Below are 21,203 nucleotides of genomic sequence, written 5' to 3' on the forward strand. Positions count from 1 at the left end.
TAATATTTCAATCTATTTTTTATGAAAGGTGTTTTGAATTCATAACCACCAACTTTTTTTGAATATGTAATTGAATAATATGGTACTGTAGCGGCTAAATAGATAAATTATCAAAATTTTATTGTCAATTAATCGCAACTAATATATTATAACAAAAAAACAATAATTAATATAAATATACTTGTACCGATACAAGTACACAAGCACATACCTATCAATAGTAGTAGGTGGGTATTCATTATTCTCACTTCAATATATTATTATTAGTACCCGTTTCCATTTTAGTGTATCTATAGAAGATGACAGTGTCAACTAATAAAAAAATTAATTAAAGAAGTACATACTACAAAATAAATAATAATAGTTTAGTTTACCGTATAGATATGGCGAGCCTTTCTTCTCGTGAAATACTTCTTCTCATAGCTGTGCTGTGTCACAACTTTTTATTATATTTTGTAAAACTGCTTACCTACCGAATGTATTAATAGTATTTACAACAGGTTTTTAGAATACTGCAAATATTCAAATTATTCAAAATATTATGTTTTTGTACTTAATCCTTTACTTAGTAGGTATCTAGGTAATAAGGTTTTTACCCTTTCTTCGTGTATTAACTTATAATCTTTTTTTATTGTATTAATAAATAATAATAGTACAAAACTTAAATCAATTAGAATTTAAATTCAAACTCCATCAAGTACCCTCGGTCGATAGTATTGATGATGATGGTATATAATAGGCTCAACAATAGGTAATTTTCAAAACGCTTTCGATATAAAACAGTCCAGCTCCAAAAGAAGCAATAGTGGGAAAATAAATGTAGGTATAATGCAATATTACGTACTGATTTTATATTGATTTATTTACCCTTGTACGCCACTGTAATGAAAGATAAATACTCTCGCAGCAGGGTGCAGTTTCAAAAAAAGGCGTTTATGAATCCCCTTGAAAACCGTGTTTTCTCTTGGACAGCATTGTCGAAATTTTGACGCATTTGACACGCATTTAAAACGCAATCGGCTCGCAAATAAAACGCAAATAAAACGCAAACGTCGTTTGGCGGATGAATCCGAAACTTCGCTTTGCCGTGTGCTCGCAGCCTAAGAAATGTGTTGTGTGGATAAATTACTAACAAAATATATACCACTAAATCTAATTTAAATGCCATCTCTACTTCAATAGACAACAGTCCACGGTTTCAGATATATTTAAAAATACACCTGACAATTTTCAAAACTCGTGAGTGACTGGCAAAAATATTCGGATAAATTAATTAGGTAAGTATGTATCTACCTATAATTCAGATATAAATCGCCAATCTTCATGTATCATTGATGGTTATCAAGGACGTTACGTCCAAGGAAAACGGAAGTAATTTAGACATCGCAAACCCGACAAAAAAATACATTTCTGTTAAACCTTGTATGTTAATTAATACATTTTGTTTCCAATTCTTTAATGGAAAGATATTTCCGTTATTACTAAGTTTAGGTACATATTTCTGTATATGCCTAATGACTCTTCTCGATTTGCTGCCTCTAAGCGATGCTCAATCTACCTACCCCCACGGGACGTCACTGTTTGCCAGACATAATAAATCAATAAAAAAGTTATTTGTTGTAATTAAATAAGTATTATACATATAGGTAACAAGGGTCGTGCGAGGATAGTGGCACCCTGGGTACAGTTAGGGTAGAAGCCAGAGAACTCAGAGAGACGCAGAAGTAGAGTTTTGTTCAAAGTGCAAAAACAAAAAATGAATCATCTTAAAACGACCGAATTATGGAGGAATAAACCCTCTTATGATTATGATAAAAAGTAATGTTTTATAGTAGAAAAATCGCCTGCGGCGTAAATGTGTTTGATGTTTATTATTTTCAAAAAATGTGTTTATAATATATTACTACATATTACGTAGTCGACTATTGGTTATTGATTCTTTCGTCGGGTTAATAAATTATATTGAAATTTACTGTCTTTTCTTTTATGACCTATATTAACAAAAATCGGAAATTTAAAATTTTTTCAGTTTTAGGGAGACATACATTTTTGAAAATACTTTTATTTGATATTAATTAGGTATGTTATTGTTAACAAGATACTATCGAACTTAGTATATATTTATAGGTTGATAAACGCTCCTGTTGGCCAAGCAGATAACATATCGGCTTATAATGTCATAGGTCCCGGGTTCAAATGTTCAGATCATTTTTTTTAGCAATAGCGCTTCTAACATATTGTGTGTAAGTTTATTTATCCATGAAAGTAATAAATAATTGACGTATGCTGTTTCAAAGGACTTCCTGTAAATTCAACAAAATATAACAACCGAATAGAAAAAAAAATCTTCAAATAATTATGTTATTATTTTAAAGTAAAATGTATTTTATTGAATCCGCCTGATAGTTTCAATTCATTATTAAGTTATAATTGCACACATTAAAAAGCCGTGCAATGTGCGTGCCATTAGAGTGTGGTACCTGCCGCTTGCCACTTGCAGCATGCAACATTAATTGTTACGAAAGCGCAGCGAGGCATGCATCTCTTTTAATTCGCGCCCAAGATGCGCCTCAGTGACGTTTCGGTACAGCGATGCCTCTGACCTCTTCAGGTCGCACCCAAATAGTTCTCCATTTCCTGCTCTTGCGATTCGTATTGCTTGCACGCCTGCGCAATAGCCCGTGTTCTTCTATCTAGAATTCTAGATTCTAAACCAGTTTCTAGATCACTTTAAAATTAAATGGTGTTTACTATCAATTATTCGTGAAAACACATTACATTGAAACAAAACACAAACTATAGTACATGATACACATAACTTAGTAGATAACTAGCTTCGTCTTCTTACTAAAGGATTGTCACTAATTATAACGACATGATTTCGTCATATTGAAAGTTTAGTAGGTACTCTACATCCACCATTTAAGTTTTTTTTTTAATTGGAGTAGGTATAAGAAATTAAAATATAAATTAAATTCTACGGCTTTTTAAAAAAAAGGTTTTGTTGATAGCTATTTCGGTTACAACACCATTATAAAGACTATGGTGATAATGGTGTTACAACCGAAATAGCTATCGACAAAACCTTTTTTAAAAAACCTTATAGAATTTAATATTATGTATATTTTCATTTCTTGTAAATATAATATCGAGTATGTATGCCAAATGTAAAATTCTGCATTATTTTCACTGAATAACAGGGCTTTAAATGGACCGGAGAGCCGTTACTATTACGTTAATACTTTGACCATCCTAGATAACAAAAAATCTAACAAGTTTTTTCGGAAAATTATTGAGCGGTCCGGTTCGTAAAATTTTCCAATTTTGAGCCCCGCTTAACAATTTCAATAAGTGTTAATTTTAGCATAGCTATGAACATTTTAGGGGGTAGTTCTACAGCTTGTGATTCTCGAGACTCGAAGATTATCGAATTCAATAATATTTTATTCTCGAGAATTTGAGATAGGGAAACTGCATTTATTTTTTATTAAGTTTTTCTTATCCATTTTTGATGTTTGCGGATGAGATTTTAATACATAATATTATGGAAAAGCCTCAGAATTATATACCTTGTGGAAAATCCTATAAAAAGTATCGGAACTAGTGGTATTCGAAAGTAAATTACATATTTCTTATCCGGACGAAGGTTCTTATTACTTATCTGGCGACCCAAGCACCAACTAACATGTAATAACTACGGTACCTATATGGAGTGTTTTAAAATTCCCTCTATATTTGTTAAAAGCATTACAAACTTAATTCACATGGTATGTTTCTGATGATTTTTCATGTTATGTACATACTTTCTATGAATAATTCTACATTCTAAAATGTAATATAGGCATAGTAAGCCTTGAATAAAATAATTAAATCACACTGAGAAGTATGAATTATTTTGTAGCTCAATTTTCAATCTGAATCTTGCCAATCTTCGACAGAAAAGAAGGAGAAGAAATTAAATGAGATTCTATGAAAATGTCCATCAATTATAATAATTGTGTATCAAAAATTGATACTATTGGCCGAGGGTAGGTACTTGATGGAATTTGAATTTAAATTCTAGTTGATTTATGTTTTGTACTATTCGTTTTGAGTCGTTTTTTGCGACCCGGGTTTCGTCTTTTGGCATCCTGACAGCGAATACAGTTAATTTTCATTTACATAATTAATTAATACAATAACATAATGTAACCTTATGACTTACTAAGTAAAGGATCAAGTATAAAAACAAATTTTGAATATTTGAAGTGTTTGTAAAAGCCTGAAGTAGATGCATTAGGTAGGTACTCACCCGGGTCGCAACAAACGACTCAGGTGGAATAGTACGTAACTTAAGGGGGGACATGCTCGTCGAAGGTCAAAATTGAGTTTTTATTGTATTATCAAACCATAATCCTGGACACTCCTTAAACGTTGTAGATAATCTATTTATATAATTTTGAAGCCTTATTATCCTTTATAGTTATTTTAAACATTTGATGACTGCATAAAGTATTTTTGTTACATAAAATGGTATTCTTTTAAACCTCTCGCTCTAATGTTTTAGAATATGGTCATATTTCGGTACATAACTGTGCAGTGGTGTTAAAATTTTTTACGTTTATTAATTTTTATACGCATTTTTGAAACCATTAGTATAATTTATTACGAGATAATTTTTGTAAAATATTCACGATAAAAAATTATATTGATAATCTCTGTGATCCCAAATTTGACAAGAATTAGGCATTTTATTATTCAAAAAATCGGCAAGATTAACGCATTTGAAGATGATTCTAAAGATACTTATTATAAGCTATGTCTTTGACCATTCAAGTGTGATAAACATCTTATGAATAATGATTGCTTTATAATAATTATTGACCTAAGAATAAGGTAGTGTTTTTTTGAAATACGCAATTTCTTTTGTCATTCCCCAGTGGTTAAGCTACAACATACGGCCGTAGCCATAAATTGATCTCTCTTCAGCTTTTGTTAGAGCCACGGGGCTGCATCAGGGAGTGCCAATTATTATCATAGCATTATTTCCTCGATAACAAACGTAGAAACGATCCCGTGCCGCGGGACATTTGAATGTTGTATCATTCGTAATAATTTTCCACACGATCTTCCGAGGGCAAAATGAATTCACGCTCATTCTCACGTTAAGCGAATGTTATGTATATTTAACAAGAAAACTCACAAGAGATGACGTAGGTGCTATTTATTTACATGGAGATGTAAAAAATCGAAAATTTAGGCACTAAACCAATATCGATATTAGTTAATACTCGTATTACTAACGTTATTGTTGGCGTCGATTTTCTTTGACGCAGATGACGCAATCGATTCGTCAGAAGATTTAAAAGGGGATCTCGATACAGTTCAAACCAGTCATACAATTATTAATGAACTAGGTATTATGTTAGAAATTGGGAACATCAGTTGTTTGTTCTCCCATGGTGCAGAACCAACCTGTCATTGATAATATCTCTGTTTAACCAAATTATTTCGGATATTAATATATTATATCTACATGAGGATAGGTTATGGTAGATGTTGTTTGATAAAAACAACAGACAAAAAATTTTTTTTTCAGGTTGACCGATTTTCACTAGCTGTCAAATAGTACGAAATAGTAACATAAAATGACAACATCGCATCTCGCTTACTCTTATAGAATGAATTGGAGAGACGTCAGCACTTTTACGTGTAAACAGTTATTGCTATGAATGTTATGATGGTTTAAAATAAGCACTATTGCCGCCAGTAAATCCATGCACGTGTACAGGCGCTATTATTATATAATAATCAGAATATCATATTGTACGTATATTTATCTTGATGTAGGTATCTGTCTGTAACGCAGCATAATCACAGCGCAGCGGTCTCGAACAATGGTACGACAGGTGGTACTACAGCATAGTAATTTTTTCTAGTTCAATAATAAAAACTGACAACATACACTATATTGTGTCAATTACCTGTCATTTATAACTCCTTTGCAAACCATTGAAATAAAAAAAAATACCTGAGATCACATGACTCAAAAATTAGTAAACTTGAAGAAAAGAAAGTAATAGGTATGACATTTTTTACATTTTTAGTGTAAAAATAATCTATCAAAAGATTCATATCTCAACGTGTAAAAATGCGGTTTATCGAATAGGATATTTTTTCGCAAAGTGGGCTTTCAAATGTTTAAATAAATCAAATAAATTGAAACAAAATTATCATTATAATAGTGTCTGTCTCGGCAGAGATTCAGTACAGTACAGAGGACACTTCGTGTCAATGAAGATCAAGACAGAAAAAGCCAAGATTTTTTTAAATTTTTTAAACTCTTTTTTTAATCACCAATGTGTATGGTTGCTACATCAGTCCCGTGCAGTTTCGTTTCGGGACAATAAAGTGTGGCACAAAAATCATTCTACAATCTAAAATCTACGGGTAAATATGCATAAATCGCAAGTACATTTTATCGCAAGTGGGGCTTTCAAATCTACTACCTCCTTCGTGCATCCTAGCGCCTGTACACGTGCATGGCTTTACTGGCGGCAATAGTGCTTATTTTAAACTATCATGACAATAACTGTTTCCACGTAAAAGTGCTGACTGTCTCTCCAATTCATTCTTTAAAAGTGAGCGAGACGCGAAGTTGTCATTAATTTTATGATACTATTTCGTACTATTTGACAGCAGTAAAAATCGGCCAACCTGAAATTTACTACTACCTGCACAGGCGCAGATCGATTTTTTTAAACTTTCACATGAAAATTCAGAAGCTTCCAAACTTGTTTGTTTCATGCATGCAATCTTTCCAACTGCAGGATAGTACATGACGTGTACCCATACATTTTCTTACTGTCAACAGAAAATCCATGCACGTGTAAACAGGGTATTATGATTGTTGATAACATTGTATATGAATAACAGATACCAACATAATAATCAAAAATATTGTTTTGTAACGTCGCTCACTTGTCAAGAAACGATATTGCTGGTAGAATATTGGCAGATATACCTTTTGCAAACATTCCCTCGTTATAACCAATACGTTCATTGTGATAAACTAAAAAATCGTATTGAACTCAATTTTATTGCCAGCATTCAGAGATATTTAAGTTTTTTTTTGGTTTGCATTAGAAATCAAAAGCAGGTAAATGGATCAGTTGGTAATTTATGGAGTAGGTAGCGAGCAATTAAGTCGTTTATGACAGAAACAAATAAACTCGACGTCTTTTGAAAAAGATCTCTTGAAGTAAGTAGGTACTCGTACCTAATTAAATGTCAAATGGAGTAAATTAATATAATAATATAAGTATTGAATGAAGACATTGAATGGCTACCTGAAATACATTATTTTTTAACTCTACAATAATAGCTTTCCGGGTGTTTTGGGAAATGGCTTCTGTGACGTTTGAATTCAAAATGGCGGCCGGTCCAGGCATTGATAAGAAACATCGATAATTATAACTCTTTTGTCACATGTGGCTACTATCACTTACTTTATTCACATTGTATGACAGGTTAATAACAGGTGTTTTCAAATTTTGTATGTTCAATATAAGGATGTTACAATCTCAATTCTTGTAAATCAATCGTTAAATAAAAAAAATATTTTATAAATTATAAGCAAGTCCAAGTATGTTATAACTAAAAATTGGATAAATCCTGATGCCGGTTAGTGATAAAGGTAATTTATACTTGATTTAAAACACAAACGCCAACTGCCAAAAATGAACGCAATTTATGAAGGGTTTCAAGATGTAAAAACTACTAGTTAATTTCGTCATAAATATATAGGAGGCACATAGCTCATTTATTGGTAAATCACATTGGCGCAAATCCAGTATATGCGGGGTATGTGTCTTACTGAGCGTCGTATTTTTTTTTCAAAAAGTTTTATTTCTAGCATAATATATGAGGTGTTTTCAAATTGTGAAGGTTCAATCATATTGATTTTAGTTAACTACAGGTTTTCTGCGGTCGTTAGTATCTATAAGTTCTCTTGTATTATCCAATAATATTCAGTTGGTCTATCAACGTTGTGTGCTATCTCTTATGGCGACGTTTCAACCTAATTTCAAATCTTATTATTTGAAATGGGACCAGTCTCAGGAAATAAAAACTAGAATTGTGATCGCAAGGAGCGCCTTTCTCAAAATGAGACGCCTCCTTAGGAATCGAGATCTTAACCTAAGTCTGAGACTGCGTATGATACGTTGTTATGTTCTCTCAATTCTTTTCTATAGTATGAAAGTATGGACGCTAAACCAAGAGATGTCACGGAGACTTGAAGCTTTCGAGATGTGGCTGTATTGACGCATCCTCAAAATTCTTTGGACTGACCGGGTGACAAATGTTGAAGTTCTCAATCGAATAGGGAAGGACCGAGAAGTTCTACGTAGTATCAAAATCAGGAAATTACAGTACCTCGGCCACATTAAGAGAGGACAAAAATACAGCATTCCCCAACTTTCAAGGAAATATCAATGGGAAGCGTAGTAGAGGACAGCGCCGCATTTCGTGGCTTAAGAACCTCCGTGATTGGTACGAGTGCAGCTCCACCGAACTGTTCCGGGTAGTAGACGACAGAGATAAAATCGCCTTGATGGTGGCTGACCTACGATAGGGGATGGCACAATAAGAAGAAGAATTATTTCCTGCTGCGCTTAAACGTCGAGGTAGGAGAACGACAAAACACCCGAATTTCATACAATTAACGAAGAAAAAAGTAAAGTATCGCTATGCAAGACAGCGTATTGTAAGTCGACATAATAATTATTAAATACAGTATGTAACAGACATGAATTTTGTATATTATTTGTAAATGTAATGTTAGGAAATCTAATGCAAAAAGCATATCATAATAATCAATTATGCGTAAATACAGCTAGCTAAAGTGTTCTTACATATTATACGATAGCACTAAAAAAGAGTTCCAACACAATTAGCTGCAATATAACAAAACTCTCATGGAAACGCGACAAGAAAATTCCCATTGGTAAAATTAATAGTTTTTACCTGCGCATTTTTACCTTAATTGATTGTGAGTGTGTCGTTATCCACATTCTTTTGCGATTTCAATGGCCGACGCCGCAGAAAAAATGGGCGCCGATTATTCATAATTATTATTGTATTCAAATAAACTGAGAAGTATTTTGGAGTTTTTGCCCATTTCGCGTGCTGCGATTGAAATTGTGTCACATAGTGGGAGCGCACGTAATAAGATTCTAGCGGATTTTTCAAAAGAACTGGCCTTCCAATAATTAACCAAGAATCAAAAATTGGTATTGGTTTTAAAATCAGTAATCTCCACTTTGTTTGTTAAATTAAATCGGTACTTTTCTATTTCTGTTAGCGATACACTATCAAATCCAGCTCCCTTCAATCTTAAAATTCTGTTAAAGCTTACTACTTAATTATTATACCTAGTTGCAAAGTCTATTCATTATCCAAAACAGCCAAATGAATACCACATATTTATAAAATACCCTCAAATATCTGCTAGATGAATTAATACTGGTTGATAAAAATTTCATGCATTCAATACTCTTCTGCTATATTATGTCGTGATATATATACACATGGGTATATTATATTATTTTTTTAACAATAAAACAGGCCGTGAGGTTCAATGATACTAATGAAGTGAAAACAATGTAGTGTATTTAGATAAGTGAAACCATTACAAATAACTAGGCTTTGGGAATATCAAATCAGTATATTGTGACCTCACTGAACCTGGAGCCCCCGGATGAAAGGCCTTACGTAATGCGTACTGCACTACGAGAGCCACATCATCATTCGACTCCAGGGAGTATCTCTACTCTTCTCTGTCTGCCGTAAGCTCCGCCATCTTAGCCTCAGGGATACTGTATCTCTATCTACTTATTTCAACTACCACAGTTAGGTCTTCTTACAGCCCTATTCCGTCTGGTCTGTTGAAGAGGAACCATTATAATGGGTATAAATGTTTGTATCCATCACAAGTATTTTTTACAATTTACCGGACAGGTTTGAGTCCACCCACAATAAAAAATTAGGTGACAATTTCATAACCATGAAATCTGCTATACAATATGTAAATATATAATATTAAATTTGCAATTGCTATCTCTTGGCAACGCATGATCTTTCCTAATCAGACGGGACGTCACTGATTTTAACACAGTTTTTGAATGATAGTCGAGCAAATCAATATTATCTACTAAAGAAATAAAATCATCAATTTGTAAGAAATAAGCATCTTTTAATATTTTCTGGTAAGTACCTATAATTTAATAATTTTATGACTGGTTTGAATTGTTTGGAAGTTCCCTTTTAAAAATTTTCGACGGGTCGTTTGCGTCATTTGTGTCTAAGAAAATCGCCGCTGGGAAGGGTTCAAATCTGCACCCATGGCTTTAAAGACTGGCAATCTAGAAGTAATTAATAAGTAAGATGTCTAAATGATAATGATAATATTATAATTACCGCTAGATTAAAACTATTTATTTTTATTTTACACAACTATGTTGTAATATTTTCATGCATCTAGATTTTGGGTAATACTCAATCATTCGAAGCTTAAAAAAATGCTTTCAATAGCTTCCTTATTTTGGGAAATAAATTATTACCAAAATTAATAACTATTCAGTTAGTTATCTACTTTTTTTACAAAACACCAGTTGATACGGTTAGCTGTGTATATACTCTATAAGAACGGGACTTAACAAATGCAATTTAAGAATGCTGTCACATTTTTGGTTTTATTATCTCGTCGCTATTATTCGAGATAAAGAGTAGCTATTTACTCAAATAGCTGAGAATTCTCGCGGATTTGTAAAAATATAATGAGACTGGACAATGAATGCGACAATTTGTGGGATTTTTTTCTTCTTTTGAAAATCATTTTTTTGGATTGGTACACTGAACTACAAAATTATTAATACAGTAAATTTGACAACACAACCCATAAATAAAAAAAAACATAACAGTAAAACTTAAATAATACAGAATAAAATATATATTTCAATTTAAAATTAATATGCTACAATACGGAAATAGTAACCGAGGTATGTCACAAATTAATTTAGATACAATTGAATAGGTTAGAAAGTTTTCCTTTATTTATTTCGGTGAAGTCACAGGACAGATTAATAAATAATTACAAGATAAAAAGAACTTTTTATATACAACGTTTTTAAATTTTCTGTTGAATTATTATGCTCAATATGCTCAAACTCGTACTTGATATGAAGTAAATAAAAAATAAATATAGAATACTAAAATGTCATTAGTTGCTAGGACCATCCCCTTAGCAACCAATAATAGTTTTTTTTACTTTTTACGGATTTTTCTAAAAATAACTTTCCATACAAAACAGAATTAACTGAAAATGAATTCAATTCTGCTTAAAGATGGCTAAAAGTATTAAAATAATGCATTGACATCGTGTTCTGATATATTCTAAAAGTTTCAAATGTCTAGCTAGTCGGGAAGTTAGTTAAAAATCGATTGCAAGATTTGTACTGAACAAACAACTACCGGACAAACAAGAATATAAGCTTATAAAAACGTTGTAAAAATAGAATTCCGATAGGCTATACCTCCAATACACTACATTTTGAAGAAGGGCTTTGAATGTGTGAGTGTCCTACAAAAATGAACCACATATTATAGACGTGCAATAGTGTGTGTTGCAACCTTCAAATACACAAATATTACAATACCGAGAGCAGTTGTCAGAATGAAGGACAAGCGTATTTTTGACACGTGTTTAAGTTTATTCCATATTCTTCCACACTCGAAATCGGTTGCCTGTTACTCCACATCCGTGGGGTATTTCAGTTAAGTACCTTTATTTCTGAATTCCCTGGGTGAAGTCTTTCTATTGGAAGTTAGCTATATTTTGAGATTAATTTATTACGAATATCAATGGAATTTGGACATTGGGGTTACATGTAAATTGTACGTAAAATTTTCACCGTGGCACAGTTCGCCGTGAGCTTTCTTATCGGAAAGAGATGACCGTATGGCGTATACTACACGGTCTCCAATTTTATTAGATTCGATATGAACATTAATTTATTTTTCATAGCATTAGAATTAATAAAGTTCGATGGAACTAGTGAGTTGAGTGAGGGAACTAGAGTCCAAAGTGATTAGAACGAGCTACAAGACTTCTAAATTAATTAATTGATTTCTACGTTTTCTAGTTTAAATATAAGAAAAAAATATTAGCCGACGTCCACGATGTCGGAGCGGTTACCGTATCTACTTATAATGTTGTGTAGTGTTCGAGTTGGGTCTAGCAAATTCAAGTGTTGTTTTTCAATGCATGCTTGGATCCAGAATATGGACCCAATAGGTTAAGCAAGTGGCTAACATCCATTTCTCGTAAAAAAAAACAAAAAATATGTTAATAAAACCTTCGCTCTGTGGAGCCCTATATTATGTTCTTCCTAATATCGGACTTGGTAAAAAAATGTTTATTAAAAGTACATAACGAATGTAATAAGTAATATTCAGTTAATTCAATCGTCATAATCTTCATTTGTATTTTATATTCAGGTTCTGTTTCTGAAGAAGAAGATTTCTTCAAAGTTTTTGCCACTAAAAAGAATAAAATGATCGCATCTCGCTATAATGCAGTAGAAACAGCCCTTTAAAACAATAAAATTAAAAAAGCAAAAAAATATCGCTCGATAGAATGTAACAATTCCATAATAGAGAAACTCATTTTTAAAATTTCACAATTGACAACGAAAGTGATTGAGAAAATTATACCAATTACGAATTTGTTACTATAGAAAATTATACCCAAGTACGTTAAACAATGATAAATCGTACAAATTACAACGCATTATATTTTTTTATACGAATAACGTGTTTGTAAACGCGTCGTAGTAGGTACTAAGGGTCAATTATTTTAGAACCGTAATAATACAATCGGAGAGTAATCATATTAACTAGGTATATTAAAACTCGACGATCATGTTGTCTTTTAAAACATTTTTTTTATATTTTTAGGGGCCATGCGTGTAATCAAAATATACTTAGGAGTATTTTGGCGGCTATAAGTTATTAGAACATTCACTTGTAACGCCTAAGTCAAACCAAAATACATATGTTCGTAAACTGATGAATCTTGTACTTACACATATTATTGTTCAAATATCTAATAGTGAATGGAAATAATCGCTTTGACCCCGGACTATTACACCGGTCAATTCTTGAGCTGGTGGGTTAACTGGTAAGCTCTATGAGTTTGGTCTTGTTACCCGTTTAACATGCCTATTTGATGGAGAAAAACAGGATGGAAACTATATCCTCTAGGAATATACTAAAATTGAACTAGTTGTTGAGCCCATCGGACTGTTCAACCTGGTCACCACAAAGGCAAATTATGTTATATTAAGTTATACTGTCAATGTGAAGATATCTTCACTTAAATTGTTTGGTATATTTATATTAGGTTTCATTAATTATTACTATTTTTAATTTTGCCTCTTAAATTAAAGTAATGCAAATTCAGTCAAAGCACATTAATTGAGTGCATGACGACCTCAGTCTTGGGTAATTATTCCTGACAAATTCCCAGTCATAAAAAAGATGCTTCACAATATATTTATTTGCTACAATTTCTACGTGCTCCTCTGCCCCATGGACACACTTAACTTAAAGTTCTGTACAGTCAGTCATAAAAAAATCAATGATTCACTATCAAAGTGAGTCGGAAAGCTTAAAACTACATTTGTTAGCGAGGGCGGTTCTGGGCGAAATAAATGTATATTATGAACTTTCTTTTTATTGATGAATGAATAATTTTTAAAGTAACGTAAACGTTCGAATTGATTATTATATCACGTAGTTGTATAAAATGGCTGCCGGAATGCAGTTATTGAGGTCTGTTTTGCCACTTGTTGTAATCTAAGACGTATATTTCTACGTGAAACATATTTTGAATATTGATGTCTTAACGCTAAATGAAACACATCGCATGATGTTTGAAGCAATATCTTGCGACACAAGTTATCCGATCGCTCGAAGTACACCAGTTGAGAAGCTCTGACTGAAATATTATATTACTCGAACACACCGTTACTAAACGATGTCATAAATAAGATAACTCTACAATGTGTCAATTGTCAAACTTCTATCAATTTCTGTGGCGAAATTCATTCAGTATTTTTGACATTTTTATTTGAGTGTAAAATAATTCAAGCGCGGAGTATTTTTGTCAGTTTTACGCGTTGGGACGCAACAATTTAATAGAGTGTGAAAAACAGGTTTACAGTAAATTTTAAATAAATAGTGTGAAGCACTGACACTTCTCCTTAATGGCTTTTACAACGATGTGTATAATACCTTTAATGAAACAGATTTACTTATGTATATAATTTTGTGTATCTCACATAAACGACCAGAATGATTATAACTTTCATACATAAAATAACAATTTTCACATTTTCATCCCTTACAACAACTTTGTTTTGTAATGATACCCATAATTATCCATACCCAGTAAAAGAGACATTCAGAAAATTGATATTTTAAATATGAAAAAGACATCTAGAAGAGTAATAAGGAAGTGTGCACAACGCTAGTAACATGGGGACGGTGCCGCTCTTATGCAGAATGCTGTCACATGTCAATTTTAGTCTCAAATTGTTAGATAGAATTAGAGAATTTCTACAAAATAAATTCTCAAGCAGTGGTAGTTTTAGGTACACGAAGATCAAAAGCGCTGACAAGTTTGTAGCCCTTTAATGATTTTTTAAAACTAAGATGCATGTTGTTTTTAATGAAGTAATTTCATCTCCGCTTCATGGAAAACATTCACTGCTTTCAAAAGTTTGTAATGATCGTATTCGTTCATTTGTTTGACGCCATTTATAATTTGCTACCCCTAAGCAACACATGGCCTCACAGAACTTCACAAGGACAAAAGAAAGCTTCAGTGGCTCACTAGTAGTGGACCGGATAGTTTATGAGTGAGGACGGTTCTGGGTGAAATGATCAAATAAATGTCTTTTATGTGGGGATTGGGTGAAATTTTACGGAGTTAATGCATATGTTCACGGTCCGATCGAAACGTTCGAATTTTTGATCTTAGATGACTGCGATGAATTGCGAATTACGATGGTGGTGCTAGTCATCTTATTTATTTAGATTTAGGTCAACCAACAGGATCAATCACAGAAGAATACGTACTATATGATATATAATTTATACACTTATATATACATCCACACAATACACTCATATGAATGACGTTGTGTGGTTAATCAGCATGGGTATGGGTAAAGAATTTGGACGTTCAGATTGGGTCATGAAGAAATTTCAATATGCGCTTAAAATGGCTGCCGGGATACAGTTATCGAGGTCTGCTTACTCCCACCCGTTTCATGAAACTGGGCGTCTGACCTCTTTTAATCTCATATTTAGATAATAATAATTGATTATTTTTATCGCAAATTCTTGATGGAACGACAACGAGTCGTATTTCATTTATTACTATAACTTACAATACAAATATTTCTTTTTCGTTTGTTTCAGGATAGTCCTACAGGGAAATTCTGGCCACCGATTCTGTCAAACGTGGGGCTACTTCTGTCATCAGTAGTTCACTGTCTGATAGCTTTGGTAAGCGTGTACCATACGGCGAAGAGAGTCTGCTCTTGCTTCAGACCTAGAGAACCATTCAACCACAACCAATTCGACCCTTCGTATTCGAATCTCCAACCGCCGTATTCCGTTGTGAGTATATCAGAAAAGCCGCACGAAAAAAATGCAAAATACCCCACAGATAGCCCCACAAGTCTTACAGATAACCGAAAAGAATTGAGCAAAATCCTCGAAGGAAAACTGACCAATCCCGAAACTGATGTTGATCAAATTGACGGCGTGAATCGGAACTACACTGTTCAAGATGGCGGCCAAAGAACACATGTTTCTACGCCAAGGAAAACTTCGCAAAATGATAATCAACGCGATCCTCATGGTGTTGGTTCGTACTTCGGTAGTGCCAATAGTAAGGATAGGCTGGTCTGCAGCTGGTTGGGAGGACAGCCTACCATACCTGTGAGAGTTCAAAAAGTGTCTAAGAGTGGTATTAAGAAGAACAAGATGAAGCAGCCGCTAATGCTGTTACTGCCCGCTGGAGCAGGAAACACGGTGAGTTTTTTTTTTTAAATCAATATAAGATACCTACATATAATTGATTAAATCCAGGCACGCACACAGGGGAGGTGGGGTTCGGATCCGGATCCCACCAGAAAGGGAAACAATATAAATTATTTAGGTAAATGGAATATTAATTCTATTTAGTCTTAATTAATGACTAAGGATCGTGACCGAGGTGATTTGATTGTCGAACAGCATTCTTAATGAGACCGGACATGAACCCGTAACTACTGCATTCGCGCCAATGTGCTTTACCCATTAAGCTACGTGGATTCTATCTAATTACAATGAAATTATCTAGTAGTTTCTACATAAAATGTTTATCAAATTGCGTTATGTTAGGCTACCTATCGGTTTTTGTGTTTTAAATCAAGCTATCAATTAAGTGCCCTAATTACGTACTAAATTTACAATATATTTATGATATTAATTATTAAAATTTAGTAAAATAAATTCCTCCAATGAAATTGAAGAGATTCATACTTTTGTATTTTATAAAACATCATCAAAAATTATTCGAGAAAATAAAAATGTGTTTAACTTGATATACTTTTTATGTACATCTAATCGAGCTTCGGCATGATCACAAGATTCACTAACTCATCGGCAACTTATCTTTCTACTCTCGTGAGTCGTGGTGCACTGCGTAAGACGATGGTCTTTCATCAGGAGCAGAGGACACAATATATTTATGTGATTTTTTATAGCCTAGGTCAGAGGTCGGCAAACCGTGGCTCGCGAGCCACATGCGGCTCTTTAGGTATTGGCGTGCGGCTCTTTGCCAAATTCCCAATTCACATTTTTTATAAAAAAGGTATGATTGTTGTCGTTTTAAATCCGCCCATTGCAAAAGTCGACAAATTAAATTTTCCCCCATTTCATATTGACACGAGCACTTTGAAATAGATTTTTTTGTGGATTTAACAAGCAAAGAGTTATGTAGCTCCAAATTTGTAGGTCTGTTGTTGTTTGTTTGATTCTAAACTTGACTAATTTAAACAGTCACCATTCTAAATTCAAATTCTGACCATAAATGACTCAATATTTTAAAATATTCCACGTTTTAATAATGTATTTAAATTTGAAATAAATGCTTAAAGATATAGTTTTCTTGGAGGTAGGCTTTAAATAATCGCTTAGTATGGAGCCTTCGCCACTGGTATATACTATACATAATATTATTAAAAAATGAGTAATCCTAAGACTTTTAGAGTAATAATTGATTTACTTTACAAAAACACGTAATGTGCAATTGTAAATACCACCATGTCCCCAACCTGAATTAAAGGCAAACAATATTATTTTACAGTTGTGTGATCTGTCTTTCCGACCGCAATATATCATTGAGACATAATAACACAGCTTCGCATAAATATTATTGTTATTTTTCGACTTTAAAAAAAAAAAGTGTTTACCTTCGTTTTGATTATGATTGATAACATTTTAATGTTTAACATACTATCTTTTCGACACACCTTTATGGTTTTGACATTTGAAATTATTTAAACATCTCCGTGTGAGCATCGCCGTGTCAAAAAAAATATCCGAAACTAATTATTATTTAATTGAAAATATTGTTATCTGACCTCGATTTTTCTGTTATTAAAATTAGCATTAACCTTTTTTTTACCATCTTCAGATGTTTGTTGATAAAGCGCTGAGCTACCTTGCGTAAAGGGTCTTTTCTCACCTGGGTGAAGAAAACATATCGTCACTGTTCTGGCAGAAGACACTAATTCGAAAAAATAACATATTGAGTTAGTTATACCAAAATGTGCCTTATTTCAAACTTTACCGTCTTTTTAATAAATAAACAGCCTTTATTTTAAAGTCATCCTTTTTACGATTACTTAATAAACTCACATGATAGACCATTTCAAACATTTTAACAACTTCAAAGTTAAATTACTCAAAACTAGTATTCTACAGTTAATGTGTTCTGCCAGAACCGAGATGATATATAAGGCAAATGCGTTACCGCTCGGCTACGGTGCGATTTAAATATTTGTTTTAAATATTAATAAACGGACTTCTTTAAAATGTTGAAAAACAGAATGAAAGCGGCCCGCGACTGGACATGATTAATCTTTAAATTCTTAGTTAGTTTTCAATGTCAAATACCTATGTCCCGTGACTCGAAGACTGGGCCCACAACATTATAGGCTGACATGTTACCGCCCAGCTACCATTTTTACTAATTGCGATATTGGAAAAAATTAATACTTTTTTTTTTCGACCATGTCCGATCCTAATATGATCATATGGGCATCCACAAAGTAGAGGTTTTAATTTTAGTTTTAGATTTTTGATTTTACGAGAAACGGATGTCAGCCACTTGCTCAACCTATTAGGTCCATACCCTGGCTCACACACAAAATTGAAAAACAATATGTGTACTTGTCAGACCTAGGATTCGAACCTGGGACCCACGGCGTTATAGTTCAACGCTTAAGCCGCGCGGCCACCGTGTGTGTAGTTTAAATTAATACTTACAAAACAATAATTGCATTTTTTTGTTTCACTATAAATAACGGTTAATACATAATATGGATCGGAGTGTTTACTTTACAATTTTCAATAATGTGTACCTACAGCCAATTAAATGATAGACACCGATGATTTTTTTTATATATTCTTGAATAATACAGCAACAACTATAAAGTAAACTAAAATTATGAAGAAAAAAAAGTTATGTACTTTAAATTTAACAATGTTTTTAGTTGGCGATCCACGAATAAAATTTGTCTAAACATTTTTTCATTCAATCTGTAATAACACCATAATAATATTATAGATTTCTTGGGTTATATAATTACACTCGATTGGTTGTTCTTTACGTGTGATGATTAGTCAACGAGCTGACACTGGTATTTTAAAATATTGGTGTTATCTCTCCAGAGATTTGTTTGTAGTCCAATGTGGGTGTAAATCAATTTCAAATAATGGCTTCATCCCCATGAAAGCTCTCTTAATTAACCTGTGTCTCTTTTACTTAGTATGCAGTCTATTAAGAAATATTTTGGTGATGCGGCCAAGATTCACATCGGACTGTTGAGTTAATGAGATAAGAAATATTATAGTTATTCAATCTTTTTAATATATTCTACGATAACCTTTCTTTTTGTCTCAAAACGTTAAATAACTGCTATCTTAGTTATAATAAATAATTATTCAACTTCGCCAGTTCACTAGTTAAGTAGGTATGTACGCTAAGATAGTTCTCGTATTCGGTTGAAGTATTCTCCATTAAGTATGCATTTATTATGCCCACATAATTATTTAAGTAGTTTTTACAGGTATATGGAAATTTTAGCCTCAAAGTGTATAGCCACGGAAAGAGACCGGTCGGCCAGTAGACTTTTTTTGTATAATTTCAATATATCAGACCGCTTGAATTATTGTTTTTTTTCTTCGTTTTGATAATAAAATTCTGTTTGAAAGTATTACGCCGCTAAAACGGTTAAATTTAATATTTTATCGATAAAATAAACTAGACATGTTTAGGAATGATTTTAAAATTCGGTCAAGTTTGTTAGATTTTATTTTAAAATACATTATTGGATCTGTTTAAAACTGTGATTGCTTGAAAAATAATATAATAAATAAAAATTAGTTTTAAAACCACTTACTTCATACGGGGATTCAACTAGTGGCCAGTAGGGAATCCAATCCCGAGCCAAAATTCTGATCTTGGGATTTCGGGATTACAATTTGACAATCCCGGGATCCCGGGACTGGTCCCGGGATTGGCATTTTTGTCCATTGTTATTATAAAAAAATTATATTTACAAATAACATTGATAAAATCGGTCAAAAATAAATCTAGTATAATTTATACTATTCAAGACATTTATTGTTAATATTGTATACGTTCAATCTTGGAAATACATAGGCTAATGGAGTAAATAATATTGTAATATAAATAATAATGTGAATTTAATATGAGATTGCTGTTTCTGATAGTAAAGGCTTAATGAATGGGTTAGCGAGATTTAAAATATTAAAGCAAATCATGGTGTACTTATGGCCTTTCCGCTTCATAAATCTAATTAGTCAGCCAAATATGAAACTGCCGTAAAACGTATGAGATCACGGTGGAATTACTTTGTTAATTGTGCGAAATTCAGTTTATTTCTAACGTAGTTATATTTTCGTTTTTCTTTTATTTTCCATAAAAATTGATAAAAAAATCAATTCAGAAAGTTTCGGGATTATGTTTATCAATCCCTAGTGGCCAGGCTGGAGTTGACAACATCATAATGTCTCCAAATAGCTCATTAACATAATGTATAGTATGATAATATATGACATATTTTATAACTTTTCCCTGTGTACACCAGTGGCGAAGGGTTGAGGTATTCTGTTAAGATCCGACATATATAGTGCACACTAAACTGTGACAGTCATACGTATTTATTTTCATTGAACTTAGACTACAAATTTAATTGTAGATAGTGTTGGTTAGTTTTTAAAATTCAATTAAGCTCTGCGTAAATCGTGAAAAAATTTGTTATTACAATAATGAATCTATTCGCGTTACGTTTCGGGCATTACGTGAAATTTATGGTCAAAATAATCGACCTACAGAGCTTACTTTTCGTAATTTATTTAGAGAATTCGAGTTAACAGGTAATGTTTGCGATGTTAAGAATCAAACCTGTCAAAAACGTGAACGTGCTGCTGAAAATATCGATGGTGTGAATCATAGTGTGGATGAAAATCCGGAATAATCAATTTTACACGTCTTTCTCAAGAACTTGGACTTTTTTTTATGGCATTATACTATTTTTGGTGTGTCGGAATTTTGCTGATTGGACTTTAGATCAACTTGAAACAGACCTATTATTTCATGAAAAAATCATCTTCAGCAATTAAGCTCATTTTTGGTTAAAATGCTTCGTAGTTTAGCATAACTGTCGCATTTGGAGTAATGAAAAACTTCAAATAATTCTTGTAGCACCTTTACATCCACAAAAATTAACACTTTGGTGTGGTTTATGGTCTGAAGGACCATATTTTTTTAAAAACGAAAATGAAAATGTAGTCACTGT

At 32.7% G+C, this 21,203-nt stretch overlaps 1 protein-coding gene across 1 annotated transcript in view; it reads left to right on the top strand.

Annotated features, from left to right (window-relative positions):
• The window catches only part of LOC147070130 (uncharacterized), a 139,154-nt gene that overhangs the window by 14,131 nt on the left and 103,820 nt on the right, over positions 1-21,203 (top strand). Inside the window, exon 3 of the mRNA XM_085949370.1 lies at positions 15,526-16,143. Within this exon, the coding sequence (XP_085805496.1) occupies positions 15,526-16,143 (618 nt within the window). The remainder of the gene's footprint in view (positions 1-15,525; positions 16,144-21,203) is intronic.

The sequence above is a fragment of the Rhyacophila brunnea genome, unplaced genomic scaffold (genome assembly GCF_057557595.1).
Source record: "Rhyacophila brunnea isolate RB1 unplaced genomic scaffold, BYU_Rbru_1.0 scaffold_22, whole genome shotgun sequence".
In the NCBI taxonomy this organism is placed as follows: domain Eukaryota; kingdom Metazoa; phylum Arthropoda; class Insecta; order Trichoptera; family Rhyacophilidae; genus Rhyacophila; species Rhyacophila brunnea.